At 54.1% G+C, this 22,419-nt stretch overlaps 1 protein-coding gene across 4 annotated transcripts in view; it reads left to right on the top strand.

The window, feature by feature from the left end:
* Nucleotides 1–22,419, top strand: part of GLIS1 (GLIS family zinc finger 1) — a 236,541-nt gene that overhangs the window by 132,443 nt on the left and 81,679 nt on the right. For 3 of the 4 annotated variants that reach the window (XM_005878649.2, XM_014549790.1, XM_014549789.1), the window contains exons 2-3: nucleotides 821–998; nucleotides 6,530–7,409. In XM_005878649.2, coding sequence (XP_005878711.1) covers nucleotides 6,618–7,409 — 792 coding nt within the window. In that variant the 5' untranslated portion in view covers nucleotides 821–998; nucleotides 6,530–6,617. Of the gene's footprint in view, nucleotides 1–820; nucleotides 999–6,529; nucleotides 7,410–10,190; nucleotides 10,215–22,419 lie in introns of all 4 variants that reach the window. The other variant, XM_014549791.1, reaches the window with a different exon arrangement.

Genomic DNA, 22,419 nt, shown 5'->3' with positions numbered 1-22,419 from the left:
TGGTTGGGGGAGTAGGGACTCACACCAAGACCCATAGGCCCCCAAGCCCATGTATGTCCTTTCCTCTTTAGCCTAACTTGGCCGGGTGACAGGGCAGAAAGCCTAAGTAAGAAGTAGTTTCCAGATTAATCCTCCTCACACTATAGATGAGAAAACGGAGGCTCAGGGAGTGGAAGTAACAACAAACATCCCTGACATTTCTGTTACATGTTACGTAGTTTTTCAGGGGCTTTCACATCTGCTGCCTCAATTATTCTTCATAGAAACCCAGCAGCTGGGCCCGGCAGATACTTAGGCTGTCAAAGAACCATGGAGGATACAGAGGCGTGAAACACTGCATATTGTATTTATATGTTATAATGAAATCTGGAAAACGCTGTAGATTGAGCTTTGGTGATAATCAGAACAGGTGCTGTTCAGGAGGCATCTGCTCCTGGACATACAGTGTCAGTGTCGCTCACTCAGCCTGCTGGGCAGCTGAGCTCCAGAACACCGGCTCCAAGGTGGCCATGCACCTTGGCAAATGAGCATTAGGTGATCAATGAGGATCATAGATGCTGAGCTTCCCAGACAGGAGATTGTCCGTCTAGTTCCCAAGTCTTTCCTGCACCTAGAGTAGCAGCTGATGCTATTATTGATCCTGCTGGTGATTATGGGAATTAAATGAGGTGTCCCTGTGCCTCAGATATAGTAGGGGTTCATTTAGTGTTAGCTCAAGGGTGCTCTGTCTCATGCTGTACCCAATGACTGCCCTCTGCCTGCACCCCTGGCAGGCTGTCCCCACTTACTTTGTCTCCTCTTCCTGTCTTTCTCTACCTAGTGAACGGGAGCTACGGCCACTGCACCCCAGGCTCCGAGAAGAGCCTGCTGGACCTGGACCTTGCCGAGGGCCTGGGCCCCACCTGCCGTCAGGGCCTGTTTCTCTCGGCGGGAACCCCCCCATCCAGGGGCCACCCCCCAGCCTGTGAGAGGCTGCTCCATTTCCCCCACCCCAGCAGGTATGTGCTCCACCCCCACCATCAGCTGCCTCTGTGGACATGCCCTGGAGGCCTCCAGACCTCACCTAGTCTGTCTGGCTTAGAGGATACACAGAGAAACTGAGGCACGGGATTGCCAGGGACCAGCCAGAGCCCAGTAGCACAATGATGGCTGCCTGGACGAGGCCCTGCACCTCTGGAATTGCAGGCCTCGTGAGAGAGAGATGGTTTTATTGAGGTGTGCTTCCCCGTTGCAGCAGCCGAGGTGGCCTTTCACAGAGAACCAGTCGTTTTAGAAGAGGGAGATTTGGAGTGAGTCGGGGAAGGAAAACTCAGTTCAGGAGTCACATTGTCAAAGCCTGGGCTGCTCACAGAGTGGAGGGGTTCCTCCACCTGGGCCATCTCCTGCCCCGGAAACCTTCCCCCCTGCAGGACCCTGGCAGGTAACGGGCGTCATTCAGTGCTAGGACGTTCCCAGTCTGCCTCTGCAAAGTATCCCGTTAGATGGCATGCCAGGCTGAAATCTGCCTCCTGCGGCTTCTCCCGGGGTCCCACCCGTGCCTCTGGTTTGCTGACAGGAGGAGGTCAACCTCAGATAGGCCCCTGTACCCCACTGCGTGGGATGCCGACCTCAGGTCTGTTCACAGGTCAGAGATTCTAAAAACTGGCCCACTTGCCTGTTCACAGCTTAGCGGTTCTCAACCTGTGGGTCGCGACCCCTTTGGCGGTCAAACGACCCTTTCACAGGGGTCGCCTAAGACCATCCTGCATATCAGATATTTACATTACGATTCATAACAGTAGCAACATTACAGTTATGAAGTAGCAACAAAAATAGTTTTATGGTTGGGTCACAACATGAGGAACTGTATTTAAAGGGCCAGAAGGTTGAGAACCACTGGATCTCTTCACCAGCCAGGCACTGTGGGTGCTGGGGTGCCTTGGTGGAGGGAGCAGAGAGCTCCCCGATGGAGCTTACTTCCCAGTGGGAGTCCACAGGGGGAGATAGTACTAAATAGCTTTTTCTTCTTGTGGAACCATTTTCCGTTGAGAATTTAGGTTTCCTATGGCCTCCCTTGATGTGAACGAGACTTCTGATTTATAGGAGAGTATTAGTCTGCTCGGCTGCCATGACCAAACACCACAGACTGGGCGGCTTTAACAACAGACATTTATTTTCTCACAGCTCTGGGCGCTGGAAGGCCAACATCAAGATGTCAGTAGGTTTGGGTTCTCCCGAGGCCTCTCTGGGCTTGCAGACGGCCGCTTCTCGCGGTGTCCTTACACGGCCTTTGTGTGCACACCCTCGGTGTCTCTTCCTCTTAGGAGGACACCAGTCCTTTCGGATTAGGGCCCCACCCTGTGACCTCATTTAACCTTAATCACCTCCCTTAGCCTCTGTCTCCAAATACAGTCACATTGAGGGTTCAGGCTTCAACATACAAACTCTAGGGGGACATCAATTCAGTACACAACAGGACCAAACATCCTTTAGATTTCAAGCTGTGCACTGTTTGGCAACAGCCAGATGCATGTATCCGCTTGATTATCACTGAGGCTCCCAGCAGTATCCAGTTTCTCCAGTGAAATTCTGCCTCTCTCGGGGTAGATGCTATGCTAACCCAGGGAAAGCTTGGCAAGTGTTTTTTTTTTTGTTTGTTTATTTTTATTTATATTTATTTGTTTTCTTTTTTTAAAAATAATTTATCTTTATTGTCGAAAGTATTACAGATGTCCCCCTCCCCATTTTCTTTTTAGATAGAAACAATCAGAAATATCATTTGTCATTTTGAATGTCATTTTGACAGTTGAGGGCACAGGAGAGTCTGTACCCAGAACCCTACACCAGCATCAACCCAAGTTGCTGCCACCTTTGCCAAGGAGGAAGTGGTTGAATTTGACCTGGCACTTTCAGACTCCCTCATTTTCCTAAAGGAAAAGAGGGCCAGCCCCTCCCCCACACCAGGCAGATCCTGTCCCTTCTCCCTGCCACTGGGCTGCCTTGTGTTTGGGGCCTCCTCTCCATTCTTGCTGTCCCCTCCTGATCTCTGGCCCCTTCACCCCACTGCCTGGGTTCCTGCAGCAGCCGCACAAGCTGCCTCCTTGCCTCCAGCCCAGCTTTCTAATACCCATAAAATAGCTCCCACTTTCTGAGTGGCTGCTGCCTGTGCACAGTCTCTCATTTAACCACACAGTCCCAGGAGGCCCAGGTCCTGTCGCTAATAAGTGACAATCCTGGGGTGCTTACTATTCGACACTTCACATGTGGTAACTCATTCAGCCCACAGCTGCCGTAGGGTGGGGAAACTGAGGCCCGAGGGGCTATAAAACTAGCCAGAGGTCACTCAGCAAGTGGTGAGGAGTGTTAAGAAACATTAGCAGTATCCTGATTTTGTCATTTCTGTGCTTAAAATGACTGCCCATCCTCACCACGGTCAGCAGAATGCACTGTTAATTGCAGAGCCAGTCCTAGCTCCATCACTGGGCCACCTTGGGTGAGATGCTGACCCTCTCAAGCCCCATTTCCTCACCTGTAAGATGAGGATGGGATCACAGAGCGTGCAGGCCTCCGGCAGCGTCAGGAGGTGCCCGTGATGGGGCCCCGGCCTGCCCGCCGCCAGCTTCCTGGCCTTGCTTTGAACGTGCCACATAGTTTTATATCTTCACATCTTGGCCTCCAGAGCCCCTGCGCTCTCTTCTGTTAGACACAGTGTGACCACCCCTCAGGGGAGTTTCAGCATTTCCTCAGGGGGCTGGCCCTCCGTTTCCCCATTAGGGCCTGCCTGGGCTTCGAACTGTCTGGAGTCCCCAGCCTCCCCTGGCACAGTGTGAAAGCCTGTGGAGTGAACTCGCTGACCCTCAGCCCGGGCTGCAGCCTTGAACCCTCGGGTGTGCGGACCCCACGAGGTCCCACGTCACCCTCTTCTCTCCTTGAGTCTCTGCTGGGGAAACACTGATTTTCCCAATTTTGGCAACTTCCTTCCAGGGTCCAGGATGATAGAGCCTTGAGATTCAGAACATTAAGGCTGCAGGGAAACATAAGGTTATTCAATTAGATAATTTTACAGATGAGGAAGCGGGGCCCGGGCTAGTAGAGTGTTGTGGGAAAATCCCAGGCTCTTATTTAACCAGATCCAGGTTCAAATTCCTGCTCTATCCCTGACCACCTCTGACAGCTTGCGCAGGTTGCTTTAGTTTTCCTAAGCGTAAAACAGATGGTGGTCTCTCCCTTGAAGAATTCGGGCATGCATTCAGCAGGTGCCTCGCATCGTTCTGTGCTGGGACAGCCCTCGGGAGAGCGCCTGGCGCGTGGGGCTGCTCCACGGTGTTTGCTCATCTGGGGACTCACGCTCACCATTTCTAGTGGTGATGGGGGTTGCCTGGGTGCACAGGGGCAGCGAGGCAGGCGGGGGCTGCTCAGCCGACATTTGGAGCCGTGGGACCCCAGGACCAGAGTTGCCCACTCCTCACCTGATGTCATTTGAGATTTTCCTGTTCATTATTCGATTGTTGGGTGACTCAGTCACAGGAAACTATAGCTGCCTCTTCTCCTGGTGGGGTTGGCTTTAACCTGACTGTTTTTAAAGGGATTACTCGAAACAGAGGCTTACCTGGCCGTCCTTCCCTGCCCGAGCTTACCTGTGCCAGGCCCGGGATTGCAGTCACGCAAGGAACAGCTGTGCTTTGATTTATCCTGTTAAGCTCCCCAGTCACAATTGGATAGCAGATCTCTAAGCTGCTCAGAGCTTTCTGCTGGTGAGGGTGGACCCAGGGTCCCCAGCCCTGGAGAGGGGTTACGTGTTGCGGTCCACCTCAGAACCCAGCTCCTGACTCCACGGACTATGCTCTGGGCAGCAGAGTTCCTGGGTGGGAAGAGAGGTCACTGGTAAGCTAACCAGGGATTGTTCAAGTGTAGTTGAGAAAAAAGCAGAAGAGTTCCTCCCCCAAGCCTTTCCACAGTTCTGTAAAGGAGAAAGGCACACAGACAGGAGGAGGGGAGCCTGGGTTCTGGGCCCAGCCCTGCCACTGGCCTGCTGCTTGTGACTGTGAGCAAGACCAGTGCCGTATTGGACCTGCCTCCCCATCTGAGGCCCACCTCCTCTCGGCTCCTTTCCTGGCCCTGTGGTGATGGAGTTGGAGGCGATGCTCTCTGAGTGCTCTGGGCTCTGGCTTCCTGTCTCCTGCCCTCCCCCTGTGACTGGAGCTGGGGATGCCTCAGCTACAGAGCCAGAGAGGGGCGGGCCAGAGCTGCAGGAAGTAACACTGGGACACAGAGAGGATGGCACCATTCGCTCCGCCATCCTCTTTCCAGATGGCCTCACAGCATCTGTTCTCACTTGATCTTGGCAGCCACCCTCTGAGGTAGAGAGGGTTGGTCCTCATTTCACAGGTGCGGTCACCGAGGCCATGACGGGGCGAGGTCTGAGGACACAGGGGGTGGCACATAACAGGCTTCCTGTCCTGCCCACGGCTGGTGGGGGCATCTCTGACCCAAGGCCAAGCACCAGCTTGCTGGCCCCTCCCCTTCTCAGAGTCCTCAGGTGACCAGCAGGCCCGGTGTCTCCACCCGCACATACTTGTCCACATTCAGGAGAAGCCCTCTCTAGAATGGCATGTACCACATGGGTGATGAAGATACCACCTCAGCCCTCCAGCCCTGCCCGTCACACCGTCCGCACCCCCGGGAGTAGAACCATCCTGAAGGTGGGGTGAGGGGAGAGGCCCAGAGCCCCTCGCTCAGTGTGCACAGCTGGGGGTGGCTGAGCCTGGCCTTGAACCCGGGCCCTCTGCCTCCCGTGTGCTGCCCTGCTGGCCAGCCTGCCCACGGCTTCCCCCATCACAGTGTCTGGGCTTGAAATTCTGGGTCATCCCCACCCAAGAAGCTTTTCCTAAATTATTCCTGGGATGTACCCTCCACCAGGACCGTGTTTAAAAACCCCATCCATTAATATTCTCCGTGTCAAAAAAGACCTTGCTTGGGGCAAAACATCACAGTTAGCATTTTTAGAAACTGTGAAAGATTAAAAAATTCATAAAGATTTAAAGGACATGTAAGCAGAATTTAAAACAAACTGTCCCTCAAAATGTCAGCCTCGACCTTCTCCCCCCAGAACTCACTAGAAGGTGGTGGGGGAGGGCGGTCAGGGCAGACCCTAGGGAGGCCTGGGAGGCTGGGCGGGAGGCATCCAGGGCAGGAGGGGGTGTGGGCTGGACTTGGTAAAAGGAGGGAATGGTTTCTTTTCCTGCATTCTCCTCTTCAGACCTCCTGCCTCTTTTGAACCTTTCCCCAGCCCCACTTCTCTTCCTCCCCTCTCCCCTTTTCCTCCACACTCTTCCTTGCTGGCCAGACAGCAGATCTCTACCTTCCTACCGGCCCCTCCCTCCTCCCTCCCTCCCTCCCTCCCCACCCGCTTTCCATTCCTCACCTTCCATCCTTGCTCTGGGCTTCCTCAGCCCGGCCCTCGGCCCTCAGGTTCCTCACCGCCCCCTTCCTGGGCCTCCCCACTGTGAGTGCCCACCCTCTCATGGCCTCTCTGGCCCCTGTCTTCCAGGTCACCCAGACCCCAGGCCACATATGTGAATGGCAGCCTCCCGGCCACACAGCACATCAAGCAGGAGTCCCTACCCATCTACCAGGCAATGATGGAAGCTCGGGTACCCCTGTCTGCCCACTGCCGGGCCCCACCAGCCTCTGGCCCGCACACGGACCTGGACCTCCCGGGCCGAGGCCGTGTCCACCCCGCACCTTCCTGCTACCTTCTAGGCAGTGAATCCAGCTCCGGCCTGGGCCCCCCACCTGAGGCCCACCTCCCCGAGGGCGGCCTGAAGCGCTGCTGCCTCCTGGGCCTGCCTGTCACCTCCTCAGCCTCCTCCTCACCCTGTGCCTCCTCCGACATCACCTCTATCGTCCGCTCCTCCCAGACTGCTCTGGTCACCTGTGTGAATGGACTCCGGAGCCCCCCTCTACCGGGAGACCTGGGGGGCCCTCCCAAGCGGGCCCAGCTGGGCCCTGCAACCACTGAGAGTCATGAGGGCAGTTTGCAGGTGGAATCCTGCCGGAAGGCGGGCTTCCTGAAGCAGGAGCCTGCGGACGAGTTCTCAGAGCTCTTCGGACCTCACCAGCCTGGCCTGCCACCCCCCTACCCCTTGCCTCAGGTGCCATCAGGCCCCGGCCTTGGAGGCCTGGGGCTGGGCCTGGCGGGGAGGGTGGCTGGGCGGCAGGCGTGCCGGTGGGTGGACTGCTGTGCAGCCTACGAGCAGCAGGAGGAGCTGGTGCGGCACATCGAGAAGAGCCACATCGACCAGCGCAAGGGCGAGGACTTCACCTGCTTCTGGGCCGGCTGCGTGCGCCGCTACAAGCCCTTCAACGCCCGCTACAAACTGCTCATCCACATGAGGGTGCACTCAGGCGAGAAGCCCAACAAGTGCATGGTGAGTTCCCGCGGTCACCAGGCCATGTCCACCCAACCCTCACTGCCCGAGAGGCATGCCTGGGCCTCCTTACCTGGGGACTGGCCGAGACCCGTGTGCTGAGTGAGAAGGGGAGGAAGATGCTATGGATGTGGCCACTGGTCAGGACGGTCAGTGCACCCGTCACTGGGCACCTTGGCAGAGGGCCCCTCGTACTTGCCGTGTGCCCCTTCCCCACCCCAAGGCATGCTACATGGCCTGGTGCACACACACAGTAGGTGGTGACACACGTGCTCTGAGGTCAGAGCAGGCTCGCCAGCCTTCTCCCTTACATGCACACGTTCAGTGTCCCCTGTGCTGATGGCCAAATGAGTCATGGGGCACAAGCTGTCCTGCTGGGTCCTGGGCCTCCTGGAAACCCACAGCTTGGCTGACCCTGTAAGGAGCACGAGTCGTCACAAGCATCCAGCTCGAGCTATGGGTCCCCAGGGCAGGCTTTGGGGTATGGCCAAGGGTTAACAGATAAGGCCCTGGAGAGCACCTGCAGTGTTCTGCTGGGGTTTACACACACACACACACACACACACACACACACACACACACACACCTGCAGCCACGTGGGCCTCTGGCCATTCTGACCATTTCTGCGTCTGCTCTCACTGGTGGAAATCCGTATCGGAGGAATGTAGGCTTAGTCCCTGGTATCCTCAGCTGAGCACTGTGCCTGCCACCAAGGCCCAGCCAGCCCCCCAGGAAAAGTGCCTGCCCAGAGGGAAAGGGCTGTGGAGCCACCAGTGCCCACCCACTGGGGCCTGGGTGAGGCAGAGGGAGGGAGTGGTGTGTCTGGGCTGCAGCAGTGTCAGAGCCAAGGTTGATTCCTCCACACCTGCGTGCTGTCACTGTCACTGGGCCCTGCCTGGCGGAGCACTCAGTCTGGGAAGGGGTGCGGTGGGAACAGGGGCACACATCTGTCCCTGCTCAAAGCCCAGGGCAGCCTTTTGTAGGGACCAGGGAGGAGGCAGGAAGCATTGGCAACTGGCAGCATAAGCTCCGTCCTGCTGGGACCAGGTATTCGTCCTTTGGTCCCCATCTGCTTGTGCTGCTGTGAGCTGGGCATCCCCTGGCCCAGCCTGTTCAATGTTGAGGAGGCTGCGTCTTGAGGATGAGAAGGAGTTCACTTTATAGGCAAGTGAGGGGCAGTGAATAGCTGGTGGTGAGTGTGCTGGTGTGGGGAGAGGCGAGAGTGAGCAGGCTGAGAATTTGAGGTTACCACATGTCTTTGGCCCAAGAGTGTGCTGGAGGAAGAGCTGGTGGCCAGCCACTCTCGGGGGATGCTCCAGTTTACATGGGGTGTCACAACACATGGCTTGCTGAAAGGCATGTTCCTGCTTGGAAGGAGAGGACCAATGGACATCACAGGCCAGGGCTGCTGGCAGACAGAGGGGCCCTGTCTCCCTCTGAGACCCTGGAGCTACAGTCCTTCATGTCTTTTTCTGGTGGGTGATCCCACTGGTGTCTGGGGGCCTACGTGGAGGCTACACGGCCTGATTTCCGGTGAGCTGTGGTCAGGGCCTTCTCACACTAGGGCCTCCTGTGTGGAATCACAGCATCCAGCAGTGTCCGTTGCACATTAGGGCCCTCAGAGATGATTGAGGCTTTCCTGCCCATTTTCCAGTTTGGTAAATAGAGGACTAACAAGTGGGTCAGAGAAACACAGATTACTCAGTGTAGTCTCAGGATCCCTCTCTGGGCCAGCCTGTCAGGATCTCGCTTGATTCAGCAGATTCCACAGAAAGACACTGGCTTAGACCTGGCTCATGCCTGACCCTGGGTACCCAGACCCAGACCGGCCATGGTCCTTGCCCTGGGGGCACTCATGGTCAGGGATGGGTGGGAGATGGTGTGGAGATCAGTGTCAGGTTCTGGGATGGAGTTTGCGTGGGCTCAAGGAGGGGAGGCCCAGAAGGGCTTCAAGGAGGAGGTGATGTTAAAGCTGTGTCTGTACTCACCCATTTAATCTTCATGACTCCTATAAAACTAACAGTTTATACAGGCAAAGAAACAAAGGTTTCAAGGGGTCCAGCTGGCCTTCCACTTGCTGCTATAAAAACACTGCATCTTGCCTCTTTGAGGGTTTGGGGTGATGGTGATCATATTGGCAAGCAGCTTCTGTGTGCTGACTGGGTGCAGGGGCTATTTTAATCGGTAACTCTGTGTGGTCCTCACACTACCCTACGGGGTAGACACTCTTAGAACCCCCATTTTACAGCTAGCGATACAACAACAGTAGAGGCTAGTAATCATGATAGCAATAATACTAACAACAATAAATAAGTATCTGCTGCCCAAGGTCATACAGCTGATAACCACTGGAGTGGAATTTGAACACACATCTTTCTAAATGGTGGTGCTCTTGTTTGTGCAGATTTTCTCCTGTTCAACTGATGATTCTCTGGGGTCGTGGGGCCAGCCCTGCTGGGTCCCCCATCTGGAGATGGTAGCAGAGGTCTCCTCTGAGCTCCTCCCTGCCCCCAGTGGGAGTGCTCCCCCTTCCGGAGATGCTGGCGCGGTAGGCAACCCGTGGGAAGGGGCGGGCTCCAGCCCGCACCCAGATAAATAAAATCACCCTTCCCTGTAAAATTATTAATTTCTCATGACAGGCCTCTGCTACCATGTGCTGTAATAGACAAAGGAATTTTGGACCCAGAGCCTCTGGAGAACAGGAAATAGATGAGACACTTTGATTGAAGAGTAAATGGCCCACTAAAATAGCAGTTAATCCTTTTATTATCTTTCCAGCAGCCGTTTCCACAGTTCTTTCATGAGGTAAGCCTTCCCACCCCATCCAACTGTAACACTCCGTCCTGCAGCTGGTTTACATTTAACCTAAGTGTGAAGCCTCGCTCCGCACCAGGCGGCCTCGAGGTGTCGGGGAGGAGCCAGCTCCCCTCTGCCACGCCGCCTCGTCCTCAGCCAGGCCTGGGACCGGGACCCCCCTCGCTGGCCCCACGTAGACCATGCCATCCATCCCTCACCCTGCTCTCCCCTGGCTGGTCCCACCGCCCAGAGGAAGCCCCCTAATCTCTTTGCAATATCCTGTTATGGTTCTTACGTGGTCCGAGTTGTCTTAGCCTTATTACATTTGGGGTTTCATCTGCGTTAGGATAGCAAGGTTACGTCCAACCCAAATACTGCTGCGACGCCTCGAAGACCTTAGCTTTGAAAAGATTAATTTCTTGCTTTCTTAGGTTGGCTGTCCCAGACAGTTGGAATTCTGATTGTCTGAGACTGAAGGAATTAGCCAACTGTGTAGTTTGCTTTTCTCCACATGGAGAAAGAGAGAGGCAGAATGAAAAGGAAAACCTCTCATAGCCTTAGGTTTTATAAGAACCTAGAGGTCTGATGCACAAAATTCGTGCATGGGTAGGGTCCCTAGGCCTGGCTAATGATCAGGACCAATCTGTGGGGCGACTGGTGGGGCAATCGGGGGGGGGCCCTGCTGGGACCCGCCTTGGTTGGCATGGTGTCGCCCGCTCGCCGGCCCTGCCCCCCACCGCCGCCCATCAGAGCCTGCGGGCTGGGTGCAGCTCCTGCATTGAGTGTCTGCCCCCTGGTGGTCAGTGCACGTCATAGCGACTGGTCGTTCCACCGGTCGTTTTGCCATTCGGTCGATTTGCATATTAGGCTTTTATTATATAGGATCATAATGACAACAGCCCCTGACTTTTGTGAAGAGCTTTGACCAACATTGTGAGTGCCATGTGGGAACTGTGTGTAGACAGGTGAAAGCCCAGTCTGGAGTCCCAAGACGTAGGGCCCTGCCTGGCCCTGCCTCTCACCAGCCGTGTGACCTCAGGCAGGTGACTTGGCCTTTCTGAACTGAAACACAGTTGGTTATTAAATGGGACGCTAATAGTACCTGCCTTTCAGGATTATTGTTGTTAGGATGAAAAGAGATGATCTAGGGAGGTGCTTAGTTAATTCTGGCCTTCCCGCATCACCTTCTTCCACACTGATCATCTCAGGAGACCCGTACAGTAGCCCTAGGAGTTAGGACAGGATCATTTATGGCTCTTTCACAAAAGAGGAAACTGAGGCTTGGCGGGAAGTTAGTGGTGGAGGCTGGCGTTGAGGTCAGCTAATTCCAGCAGCCTCTGCTGTTGGTGAGGTGGGCAGGGCTGCCACGCGAGCCACTGGCCTTGTGAGGTGTCCACCAGCAATGCAGAGCGCCTGCTCCGTGCCGAGTGTCTGCCCAGGGCGACTGGAGTAGAAGGGGTGCTGGGAGAGGCACGGGGAGAGGCTCTGGTCGGTGCCCCCAGTCCCATGCACAGCTGGAGCCTCTAAGCTGGCCTTCCATCCTGCCCGGGTCCCTCCACAGCTGCAGCACACCAGCCACTGGTCCCCATCCCTTTCTGTTATTGACACTCTGTCTCTGGTGCCATTGGACCTGGGGCCAGGGAAATGCATCCAACCAAAAGCTGATCATTATTGATTGACCTTAACCAGCCAAGACACTGGGAACACTCGCCACCTGGCTGGACCTCCTTGCTCATCTCCCAGAGGGCCAGCCTAGGCCAAACTTGTTTTCATTTCCCATAATCCTGGAGCTTCTGGCTTCCTCTTTTTGCTTTGTCCCGCCCCCCACGCCCCTGAGAACAAAACCCTGGGTGCTAGGAGGGGTTTGGGGGAGATAGAGGGAGTTGCTGTTTATTGAGATTCAGGGATTTTTATATTCTGCCTCAGTGTTGGCAATTCCCCATGCCATCTTCAGACAAAACTGGTCAAAACTCTGAGGCCCAGAGAGGCTATATCACTTCCCAAGGTCACACAGTCTGCCACCTGGCAGGGGATGGATACTGACCATATCTGCCCAGGCAGGCTATGAGCTGAGAGTCAGAGAGAGACTTGATTGGCAGGCTGGGATCATAACTCATGGGAAGTCCTGTGAGAGAAGAGAACTAATATATTCTGAGACATGCTGTGCCCAGCCATGAGTTATCATGCCTGTTTTACAGAAGAAGAGACGGACATTCAGAGCCCACATGGCCTGTTCTGTATCCCCCGGCTCGGCTGCCTGGACCACTCCAGAGGCCTTGCTGCCTTCCACTTACCCGCCTTTGCCCAGCCTCTTCCTTCCAAAGAGTCGATTCCTCTGTGCCTCTTAAATTGCAGCGGACGGGTGTCTGGGCATCTGCACCTTCCCTGCCCCTCGTGGCCTGAGACCAGCCCTGAGGGTAGGACATATTTCCAGGCCAGCAGCCACCCTGACTCACCTCAACATCTCAGGCTTCATCCTGGGAATTATTTGGGAGCCTGAAGTATCTGAGCAGGCAGGTCTACCAGGGAAGACAGACCCTGAGAGGTGGTGAGGACCGGGTAGCACACAGCAGCGGGCTTCATTGGGCAGGGAGTTTCCTGAAGGGGATGGTTGGGGAAGGTTAGTCAGTGGGAAAGTGAGCCATAAACCAGCGAAGGATCCTCCCGAAACACTTGCCTCACCCGAGGGGCAGGCTGCCCCGTGTGCAGGGCCCTGTGCTGGGAGCCGGGGTCCAGAGATAGGACTCTGTGATGGGAGACTTCTGGCACCGTGGGAAGGGCACTGCCCTTGAATCTTATGATGTTATTGCTGGACAGTGGAGGGAGGGGAGCCAGGAGCTGAGGATTTGAGGCCTGACACACAACCTTGTCCAAGTCGGTCAAGAGGGACAGGAACGTTATTGAAACACTCGGGTGTTTTTCAATTTATATAGGGCTTCCCCACATGCATGATCCCAGCCCCCAGAACATCCCTGGAGACTGGAATTATTATCCCCATTTTACAGATGGGGAAAGGGATGTCCATTTCATGCTCAAGTCCAGGCCCCAAGTATGTTGTGGGTTAGATTTGAACCCAGCTCTCAGCCTGACTCCAGAGACTGTGTGCCCGTCAAGACCCCAAGCCATCTTCCAGGCAGAGAGTAATCATCAGTCTTCTTACAAATATCAAGGGAATATTCAGATCTGAAACTCATTCAGCACGCCGTGACTGAGCATCTGTGTGCCAGGCCCTGGGGCTGGCTTGCTCTTGTTGCTTTGCCACAGCCCCACCCCTCCTGAGTAACAAAACCCTGGGTGCTGAGAGGGGTGGGGAAGGAGAGGGAGTTGGGGGTCACAGAAGGGAATCCAAGCCAGTCTGGCCTCAGGGAGTCCTGGTGGAGCAGGGAAACCACTAGACATCAGCATTTAACTAGTATTCCTAGGCCAGTGCCCCAGTCACCGTGAGGGCCTGCTGCAGGTCCCTGCCTGCGGACACGACAGGTCTTTTGCTCTGTCTTGGAGGAGAGAGTGCTCATGGGATAAGGAGTAAGACATTTCACATATAAAATAAATATGTCACCTGAAAACAAGCTTTCTTTGTGGAGGCTGGGGGTTCTGGAGCGATTAAGAACCCGCGAAGTGGAACATGATTGAAAAACCCAGGAGAATCCTGTTGTAAATGAGCTTGGGAGGCCAGGCTGGCCCAGCCCGTGCAGGTTGTCTGAAGCCCACCGCTTGGGAAATGGGGGTTTGAGCCTCACCTCACTCCAGGGAGGAAGGGTCTGGGTAGGAAAACCTTTCTGGGCAAAAGCAGCCTTCAGGTTGGCATCCAGATGTGTCTCGTTAACAGCCCCTCTGGGGTCTCTCCTGGGATTCAGTCAGTCCTCTTGTCTACTCATTATTAGCCGGGCAAGCTGAAGCTGCAGAGGCAGCGCCAGTGGCCCCATGCCACCTGGAGTTAAGAGTTAACGGTAGCCCTGGAACGCCTGCTTTTTTTCTCCCTGCCCGAGGCCTCCTCTCCTCCTGGACTCCAGCTTCTTTCGCTCCTCTGGGCCTTGGCTTTTGCTGGTTCCTCTGTTTGGAATGCCTTTCCTAGCACAGGAAATGTCTACCCATCCTTCACAACCCAGTCCAGTGTCCCCTCCTCTGCTCCCGTTTCTCTGTCTCCTGCTCTTTCAGAATGCATTGCCCAAGTGTATCAGTGCTTCCTGGTGTGGCTGAGTGTCTGGGGGACCACATGTTCTTTGACACCTGGCCTGGCCGTGGAGGCAGAGGAGAGGGCTGGGTAGCCATCTGACCTCTCTGCTCCAAGGCTGTGTGAGGTTGCCTGGATCCTATCCTCCAGAGCAGTTTTCTGTGAAGTCACAAAATTAGAGGGACCTTAAAGATGGTCATGTCCACCCCCTAATCTGGTGCTTGGAAGTTTTTCTGCCAAAAAAAAGCCTTCACTTGAAACCTGGCTTTGCTATCTATCAGCTTGTGGTTGTGTGCACATTGGCTTCTGTCTTCTTACCTGGAGAGTTGAGGGAGTGGAACTGTGGTCAGGCTTCTGTGAGATACTCCACATGAGGTGCTCACACGGTGCCTGACATACAGTGCATGCACAATGGATGAATCTGACTGGTCTGGGCAGTTTGCATTAGGAAAGGAGAAAAGGGAGAGTCTAAAATGGATAGTGGCCATGCTGTTGCCAGTGTCCCCAAAGGAACAAAAAAGGCTGTTTAAGTGCCAGCTCTGCCACGGACAGGCTGCATGACCTTGGATGGGACTTGGCTGTTCTGAGCCTCAGTTTCCTGAGCTGTGAAATGGGATAATGCATAGCACTCTGAGTTCAGTGGGGACCCAACAGATCAAAATGCCTTTTCCCTTCTTGAAGCTAAGATGCCAGCTCCACAGATCTTGGCTCACATTGGATGCCTTCCTTTTGCCCTTAGTTTTAAAAAAAATCAAACTCAAGCTTTCTGAAGCTCTGGCCTTACGGTCAGGTCAGAGCCCCGAGGCTCCCTTTCGTCATGTACAGAGTGGGAAACGGAGCACCCAGATGGAAATGGCATGCCTGGGAAGGCAGGGGAACTGGAGATAGGTGGCCTTGGAGACTCGTCCCAGCTCTGGGGCTCACTAGCTATGCAATCTTGGACAAGCCCCTTCACTCGCGAGTCTTAGTGTCTGCATCTGTAAAATGCGGCTTGTGCTGCTCACTGCAGAGGAGTCTCTGTAAGGGGTGGAGGGGCTGTGCTCTGCACACTGCAGAGTGCTCCATGGAGGGGATCAAGTGGAGTTCCCAACTTCAAATCCGGTGCTCCTGCCTGGTGTGTTCTTCCCAGTTGGGTTTTCCATCAAGCATGTCACCTGTTAGCCACAGGCTCCCCCAAATGCAATTTCTGGCCTTTAGGCCTCTGCCTGCAGCTCTCCTGCCCTCTCCTCCTTCCCTGCCCAACAGCCCACCCTTACCTCATCCTCCACCCCCCTTACTTCCATCTCCACCTTCCACCCCACATCATTCCCATTCACCTTCTGATGCCCACTCCTACCTCCTCTCTATCCGTGATCCCTCCCTTCCCATCTTATTTAAATCATGAGCCAGGAATTGGTGAGCCAGGGTGGACCAATAGCCAAGCACATAGGATAACCCCTCGGTTTCAAATCTCCGCTCTGCTCCTTAAGCAGCTGTGAGATCCAAATAAGACACAAGGCCTCTCTGAGCCTCAGTGTCCTCTCTGTATAAAGGGGGAGTGTCGTGAGAATTAAATGAGATCATGTATGTGGAGCACTTACCTCATGCCTGGCAAATACTTGAAAATGCATGAAAACAGGAGCTCTTGTTCCTTTTTTTTTTTTTTTAACTTTTGAGTCATCAAACCCAAGCTCTTGAAGAGATGAGAATTCCTGGGAGCACCACACTTAAGGAACCCTGGCCAAGTTTTGTGAATACTGCTTTATGGAATATGAAAAAAATTAAGGATAAAAACACACAACCCTCTGAATTGAATTAAAATAATAAAAGGGCGGGGGGGGGGCTTTTGAATTAAATGTAAATGGAATTGAAATGATTCTCTTATTGGAATGAGAAAGTCAGATAGAATCAACAGTGACTCTAAGAAAGCGTCCAGACCATGTTTTCTAAGAGGGACATCCTGGCAATGGTAAACTTCTCATGGAGAATTAATAGGCTATGTCTCCGCTGATGGCGGATGGGCTAGCTGAGCCGACTGTGTGCCTCCCTTGGACTGCTGCCGTGACTGGCCTCAGCATCCTGTCTTCTTCTGTCAAACAACCCCATGGCCTCGGTGACCTCGACACTCTAAGACCCAGAACCTGTGTCTCTCCCCCTCGCCCAGGAGACGGCCTTGGGCTCATCTGTATTCTCTCCCCCTCCCTCCTGCCAACTTTTCAAGACAGCATTAGGGATACACACTGTGCCACGTTCAATGCTAGAAGCAGGGGGTGGGGGCAGCATCAGGTGAGGGACGATCTGGTGGAGAAGGGGTTAACCCAATGCCACAGAGACTTCCCCCAGGACCTCATCAAAGCTGGGCTTTGAGGGGAGGGGAGAAGCTTTTTAGGTGCAGACCACAAGGAAAGGCATTTCAAGGAAAGGGAACAGCATGTATGAAAGTTTTGAGATGTGACAGCCTTGACCCCTGGGGGAAGCATGGGCGTCGTCTGGTGCTTGGAGCCCATCACGTGCATGGGAGCTGGGAACAGAGACGGCAGAGCCTCAGAGTCAGCGTGGGCAGTGTGGACTCTACCTGAGGGCAGTGGAGAGAGTGGTGGAGGGGTTCTGAATGGGAGAGCGACACAATCAGTGTTAACATTTCCAGTGCTGGTCATGTGGCAGATATGTTGGTGGGGGAATGGCAGTAGGCAGATGAGGCCATGGAGGCCCAGGAAGGAGCCCTCGTCCCCAGGTTCGCAGAGCAGCCAGGTCATCTGTGCCTCAGACAGCAGGTCTTGGCCGTCAGCCAGGGCCTGGCACCATGGGCCAGGCCAGCTCGGCTCAGCTCGGCAAGCCTTTCGGGGCACAGTGTCTGCACCCAATTCCCTTTGGAAACAGCGTCCAGCACATTTACCAGTGGGAAACAGGAAAGGCATTTCCCATAATGTAGCTCCGTAAAGTTTGCACAACTGTTCTTTGTTTTCTCTCCATCCCCACAATAAATCTTCCTCCACTGCCAGGCCTGAGGCCAGCACGGTCTGTAAGTGATTATGGCGCTGACTCGTGCCGTGCTGCCTCCTCGCCATGCATTCTTCCGCCATGGCTAATGATAAAATGAGAGCCCGTCGCGGGACTCCGTGACCCTGCGAGTGGCAGTTTCCACAGGGCTGGGAGGTAGCCGTCCGAAGAAGCACAGTCTGCTCTTCCTCCCTCTTCACACCCCTCTCCCCTGGCCCCCCGCCTCTCTTGACAAGTCTGTGTGTTGGGGACATAAGCCTCAGGAGGCAGATGGCACGGTGGTGCTGGGCTGTGCATTTCTTGAAGATGGAATGATGGGACCAGAGGTCTCTGCATGACTGCACTTCTGGGGGTAAGACCATGAGGTCTCTGCCACCTGTGGAGCAAGGCACACGTCCCAGTAGGTTCAACTCTTTTTGTTGTATCACAGTCAAAATGCATAGGTTTTTGAGCTGAAAGTAACAGTGGCACCTTCCCAGGTATGGCAGGGCCCCAGGATGCAGAGTTTGGTGGGTAGCTCCTGCGCTCCAGGAATGCACAGGGCCATGGCAGGATCCCTGTTTTATAGAGGGGTCACCGAAATCCGCAGAGTAGAAGCTACCTGTTCAGGTATCACACCTGGGACTCTACCTTATGTCTCTGGTTCCCTGCTCTGTGGTTGTCCCACTGCCCAAAGCTGCCTTCTGCACCCCCATTTAACCATGAGTCTGTGCTTCCCAGAATCTGCTGAACCCCAAGTTTTGGGAGCCAGTTTGGCCTTATGGTGTCATTCTGACCAGGTTTAGTTGCCAACATAGCAATTGGGAGTCAGGAGAGTTTGGCCCCAGGGAGAAAGACCAGTTTGCAGTGCCTCAGATGCTCCCCCGCCTCTCCCACCCCCCAGCGCAGCTCCCTTTCCTTCTCACCAGGTATCCAGGACAGGAGGAGGTGGCTCCTGGAGGCCACAAGTCTGAATGCCTTGTTTGCACTTTGTTTTTGCTGATGTGGAAACTGAGGCCCATAGAGAGGATTTGGCTCATGGAAGATCACAGAGCAAAAGTGATGTAAAGAACCAAGCCCGGTCTCTTGCCTCCCAGCCCAAGGAAACGTCTACTGAGTACCGACTGTGTGCCAGGCCGTGTGGAGGCCTGCATGTGCTGCCTCGTCTGTACCGTCACTGCCTCCCAGTGAGAGCGCTGGCTGGTGCTGGGTTTGCTCCAGAAAAGAACCTTCCCCAGAATCTCATCTGATGCTGCTCCCAAGCGCTGCGGTGCCCTTTGGCAGAGGGGACCCGAGGCCCAGGGCAGAGAGATGACCCGCTAAGGCCATGTGGCAGGAGGTGGGTGGTGGCTGGTGCGGTCCATATGTGTTAGAATCACCTTCCCTCCCAGCAGGGTCTGCTTCAGGAAGCACCGCCCAGCAGACTCAGGGAGACTTTAACTAGTGGTGGGTCTCAAACATCACACCCACGTGCATGAGAAAAGCATGATGATGGATTGCTGGACAAAGGCCCTCACAGGCATGCACCAACCTGAGTCTTCACTTCCCCTGCCCACCCCAGCCCCTTACTGTCTTCCTGCATTGGAACCACCTGGACTGGAGGCCTCTGTGTCTTCGTGTGTGTGATGAGGACTTTGAGTAGTTCAAAGCCCTGAGGTCTCATGACCCTGATTCAGTCATTCTTGATAGAGAGTGTGGACCAGGGATTCAGAGCTCGGCTCCCCCTCCAGCTCTGCACTCAAACTGCCTGGTGATTCTAGGAGTCATCAGACACCTTTGGGGCCTCAGTTTTCTCATCTGCAAAATGGAAGGCTTGGACTCCAGGATGCCTAAGATCATTTGTACTCAGACATTCAGACATCCATAGTTATCTCTCTGCTTTCCTAGCACGGCCCAGGTAGGAGGAAGGAAATGGAGATAGGAAGGGGCAGGTGTGGGACCCACGCCGAGCTCTCTCATCTCAGGTCTTTCCACACTCTTCTCTCTTATTCCAGCCTCAGTGGGCCCAGGCTGTTCCCATCTCAGGCTCTTTGTATGGCCATTCTCTCTGCTTGGAATGCTCTTGCCCTAGCCCAGTGGTCGGCAAACTCATTAGTCAACAGAGCCAAATATCAACAGTACAACGATTGAAATTTCTTTTGAGAGCCAAGTTTTTTAAACTTAAACTATATAGGTAGGTACATTGTTATTAACTTAATTAGGGTACTCCTAAGGCTTAGGAAGAGCCACACTCAAGGGGCCAAAGAGCCGCATGTGGCTCTCGAGCCGCAGTTTGCTGACCATGGCTCTAGCCCCACCTCCAATGACTCAGGCCCATAGAGGTTTTCATGGAAGTTCGTGTCACCTGCTCCAGGAGGCCTTTCCTGACCACCTGTCTAAAGTAGCATCTTCAGCCACTTTCTATGCTTCATACTACCTGACATGTGTTTGTCTGTGATCTGTTTCCTCCACTCAAATGTAAGCTCCAAGAAGTCTAAATCTTTTTAGGTTTTGTTTCCTGCTGTGTCTTAGATGTCTGGAAGTAATATGATCAACAAGTGTTTGCTAAGTGATTGAATGAAGAAAGGGAAAGTCTGGCTCAGTGGGGCAGACGTGATGGAGTGTGCTGGCAAGGGAGTCAGGAGTCCCTGTAAAATGAGGGTTTTTGCAGCAAACTCACAGGGCTGTGGTGAGGAGTTCACAGGTTGCTGTCCAAGAGGCATGTCTGGGTTGGGCCAGATGGGTAGTGTGCCCAGAGAGCCCTGCACAGCGCTTGGTGCACAGTAGGTGCTCAGCACATGTTAGTTCAGTCCTCCTACCGCATCCCTCACCCTCATTTCCCTTTCTCCTTAACCTGCGGTATTAGGGTAAAGAGAGGCCTCACCCTGAGTCCACCAGCTCATGGAACCTCAGACCCAGACAGGAACTTAGAAACCGTCAGGCTCAATCCATTTATGAATTTGGAACCTGAGGCCCAGATAGGAGATGTTCTCATCCGAGTTCCCACGCTATTTCTGGGGCTTGGAAAGAAATACCCAGTCAAGTCCTCCACATAGATGTTCAGTAATTAGCTGCTGTCCCTGCAGCTGTTTATCATTAATTCTGCCTCCACAGACCCTATTTTTACGACCATGGCTCAAAGATAGAGCAAGAGTACAATTTTGCATTAATTGATGACAAAAGGACTATTACAGCCAAGAATGCAGCAGGGAAATGATTAAACTACCCCAAGCAGCTACTCTAAAGTGTGGGGATGGAAAGGAAGTGGCATTTGTCAGGAATGTGCTCTCTTTGGTCTGTGTTGTCTCAGTGACTCTTTTGATGTTAGCATTACTCTCCCATTTGATTGATGAGGAGACTGAGGCCCAGAGAAGTTAAGTGCTAAGATTCAAAACCCTGGCCTCCCACTGCTCCAGAATACCATGTGTCAGTGTGTCTCAGTAATCGAGCATGTGCTGATCACCCCATTTTCATTGAGCTCACCCCAGTGGACCCCTGACAAGGCACCTTAATTAGTTACTATGACTCCTCAGAAGCAATCACATGTAATCTGAGCTTTTCAGGAGCCAATCCTTTCACTTAACCTGTTCCAGGTGGGAGTTGCTGAGTCAAGATACTGCACCATGAGCCCCAGGGGTCCTCATGCCCTACTTCCCGAGCCCTGCACACCGGAAGATATCTGGGTCAGGATTTGCACCCAGGTAAACCAGTCCTCAGGAACACTGTACCCTGCCCTCGGGGCTCCTGGATCCAGGTCCATGTCTAAGATCTGGGTAGTGTGCGATCCCTTATGCAGCAGGACCTTGGCTGGGCAAGCTGTTTCCTTGTTCTGTTTCAGTTTCTATATCTGTTCAGTGGGAATTATAATCCTGTCTCATCTGCCTGGAGTTGTTTACTGCTCTTCACTCCATATCACTCTCATGACAACCTCATGGCAATGGCCACATCTTCCCAGTGAGGACACTGGGGCCTGGAGAGGTAGGGTAGCCAGCAGAAGGTCAGCGGTGATGCCTGGGGTCACTCAGGGTCAGCGGTGATGCCCGGGGTCACTCAGGGTCAGTGATAATACCCGGGGTCACTCAGGGTCAGCGGTGATTCCCGGGATCACTCAGGGTCAGCAGTGATACCCGGGGTCACTAAGGGTCAGCGGTGATGCCCGGGGTCAATAAGGGTCAGCGATGATGCCCGGGGTCACTCAGGGTCAGCGGTGATTCCCGGGATCACTCAGGGTCAGCAGTGATACCCGGGGTCACTCAGGGTCAGCGGTGATGCCCGGGGTCAATAAGGGTCAGCGATGATGCCCGGGGTCACTCAGGGTCAATAGTGATACCCGGGGTCACTCAGGGTCAGCGGTGATGCCCAGAGGCCCTTCCCCTGCTGCACCTCTCCTGAGTTCTGTTGCCACTTGCCCTTGGGTGGGATGGTGTTTCTCAGGCCAGCCCTGCTCCCCCTCTGCCCCCACAGTGAGCCCAGCTCTGGGCTGGGAAGATGAGGTGTGGTCCTCGGGGGTGAGGAACGGAGGGTCTGCCGCCCGCAGTCAACACCTCTGTCAGGAGGTTCTCGACTCTGCCTTCAAAGCGCCAGCTCTCTAATTGTCTCCACATTGTGCAGCCAGGAAGGTTTGTCCTGACAACGGGCTGGTGCAATCAGCCAGGGATCCCCTCCCAGCCGGCGTGGTTTCAGCCTTTCAGGAGCTGTCTGAGGTGGTTACCGCAGGGTATAAATTAGATTCACCTGGCAAGGCACACTTCCCCTGGAACGTTCTCGAAAGCGTTCCTGTTGGAGGAAAATGCCGAGTAGGCCTGGGCCCTGGGGGCTGGCAGGTGGGAAGTAGGAGCTTCCAGTCCTCCTGGTGAGATGGGGCCGTGAGAGGGCCTCACAGGACCTTCGTGACCCCAGCACTTGGGGCTCTGGCACTTCCTCCATAAAAAATATTTAAAATTACACTTTGTGATGGCAGTGGTATAAAGACAACATTTTCTTTGACTTAAAAGGTTTGTTTTTTTTTTTGTTTTTTTTTTAAATATATTTTATTGATTTTTTACAGAGAGGAAGGGAGAGAGATAGAGAGCTAGAAACATCGATGAGAGAGAAACATCGACC

Source organism: Myotis brandtii, unplaced genomic scaffold (genome assembly GCF_000412655.1).
Source record: "Myotis brandtii unplaced genomic scaffold, ASM41265v1 scaffold57, whole genome shotgun sequence".
Classification (NCBI taxonomy): Eukaryota; Metazoa; Chordata; class Mammalia; order Chiroptera; family Vespertilionidae; genus Myotis; species Myotis brandtii.
The sequence above is the reverse complement of the archived record's forward strand: the minus strand, read 5'-3'. Positions and strand labels throughout refer to the sequence as shown.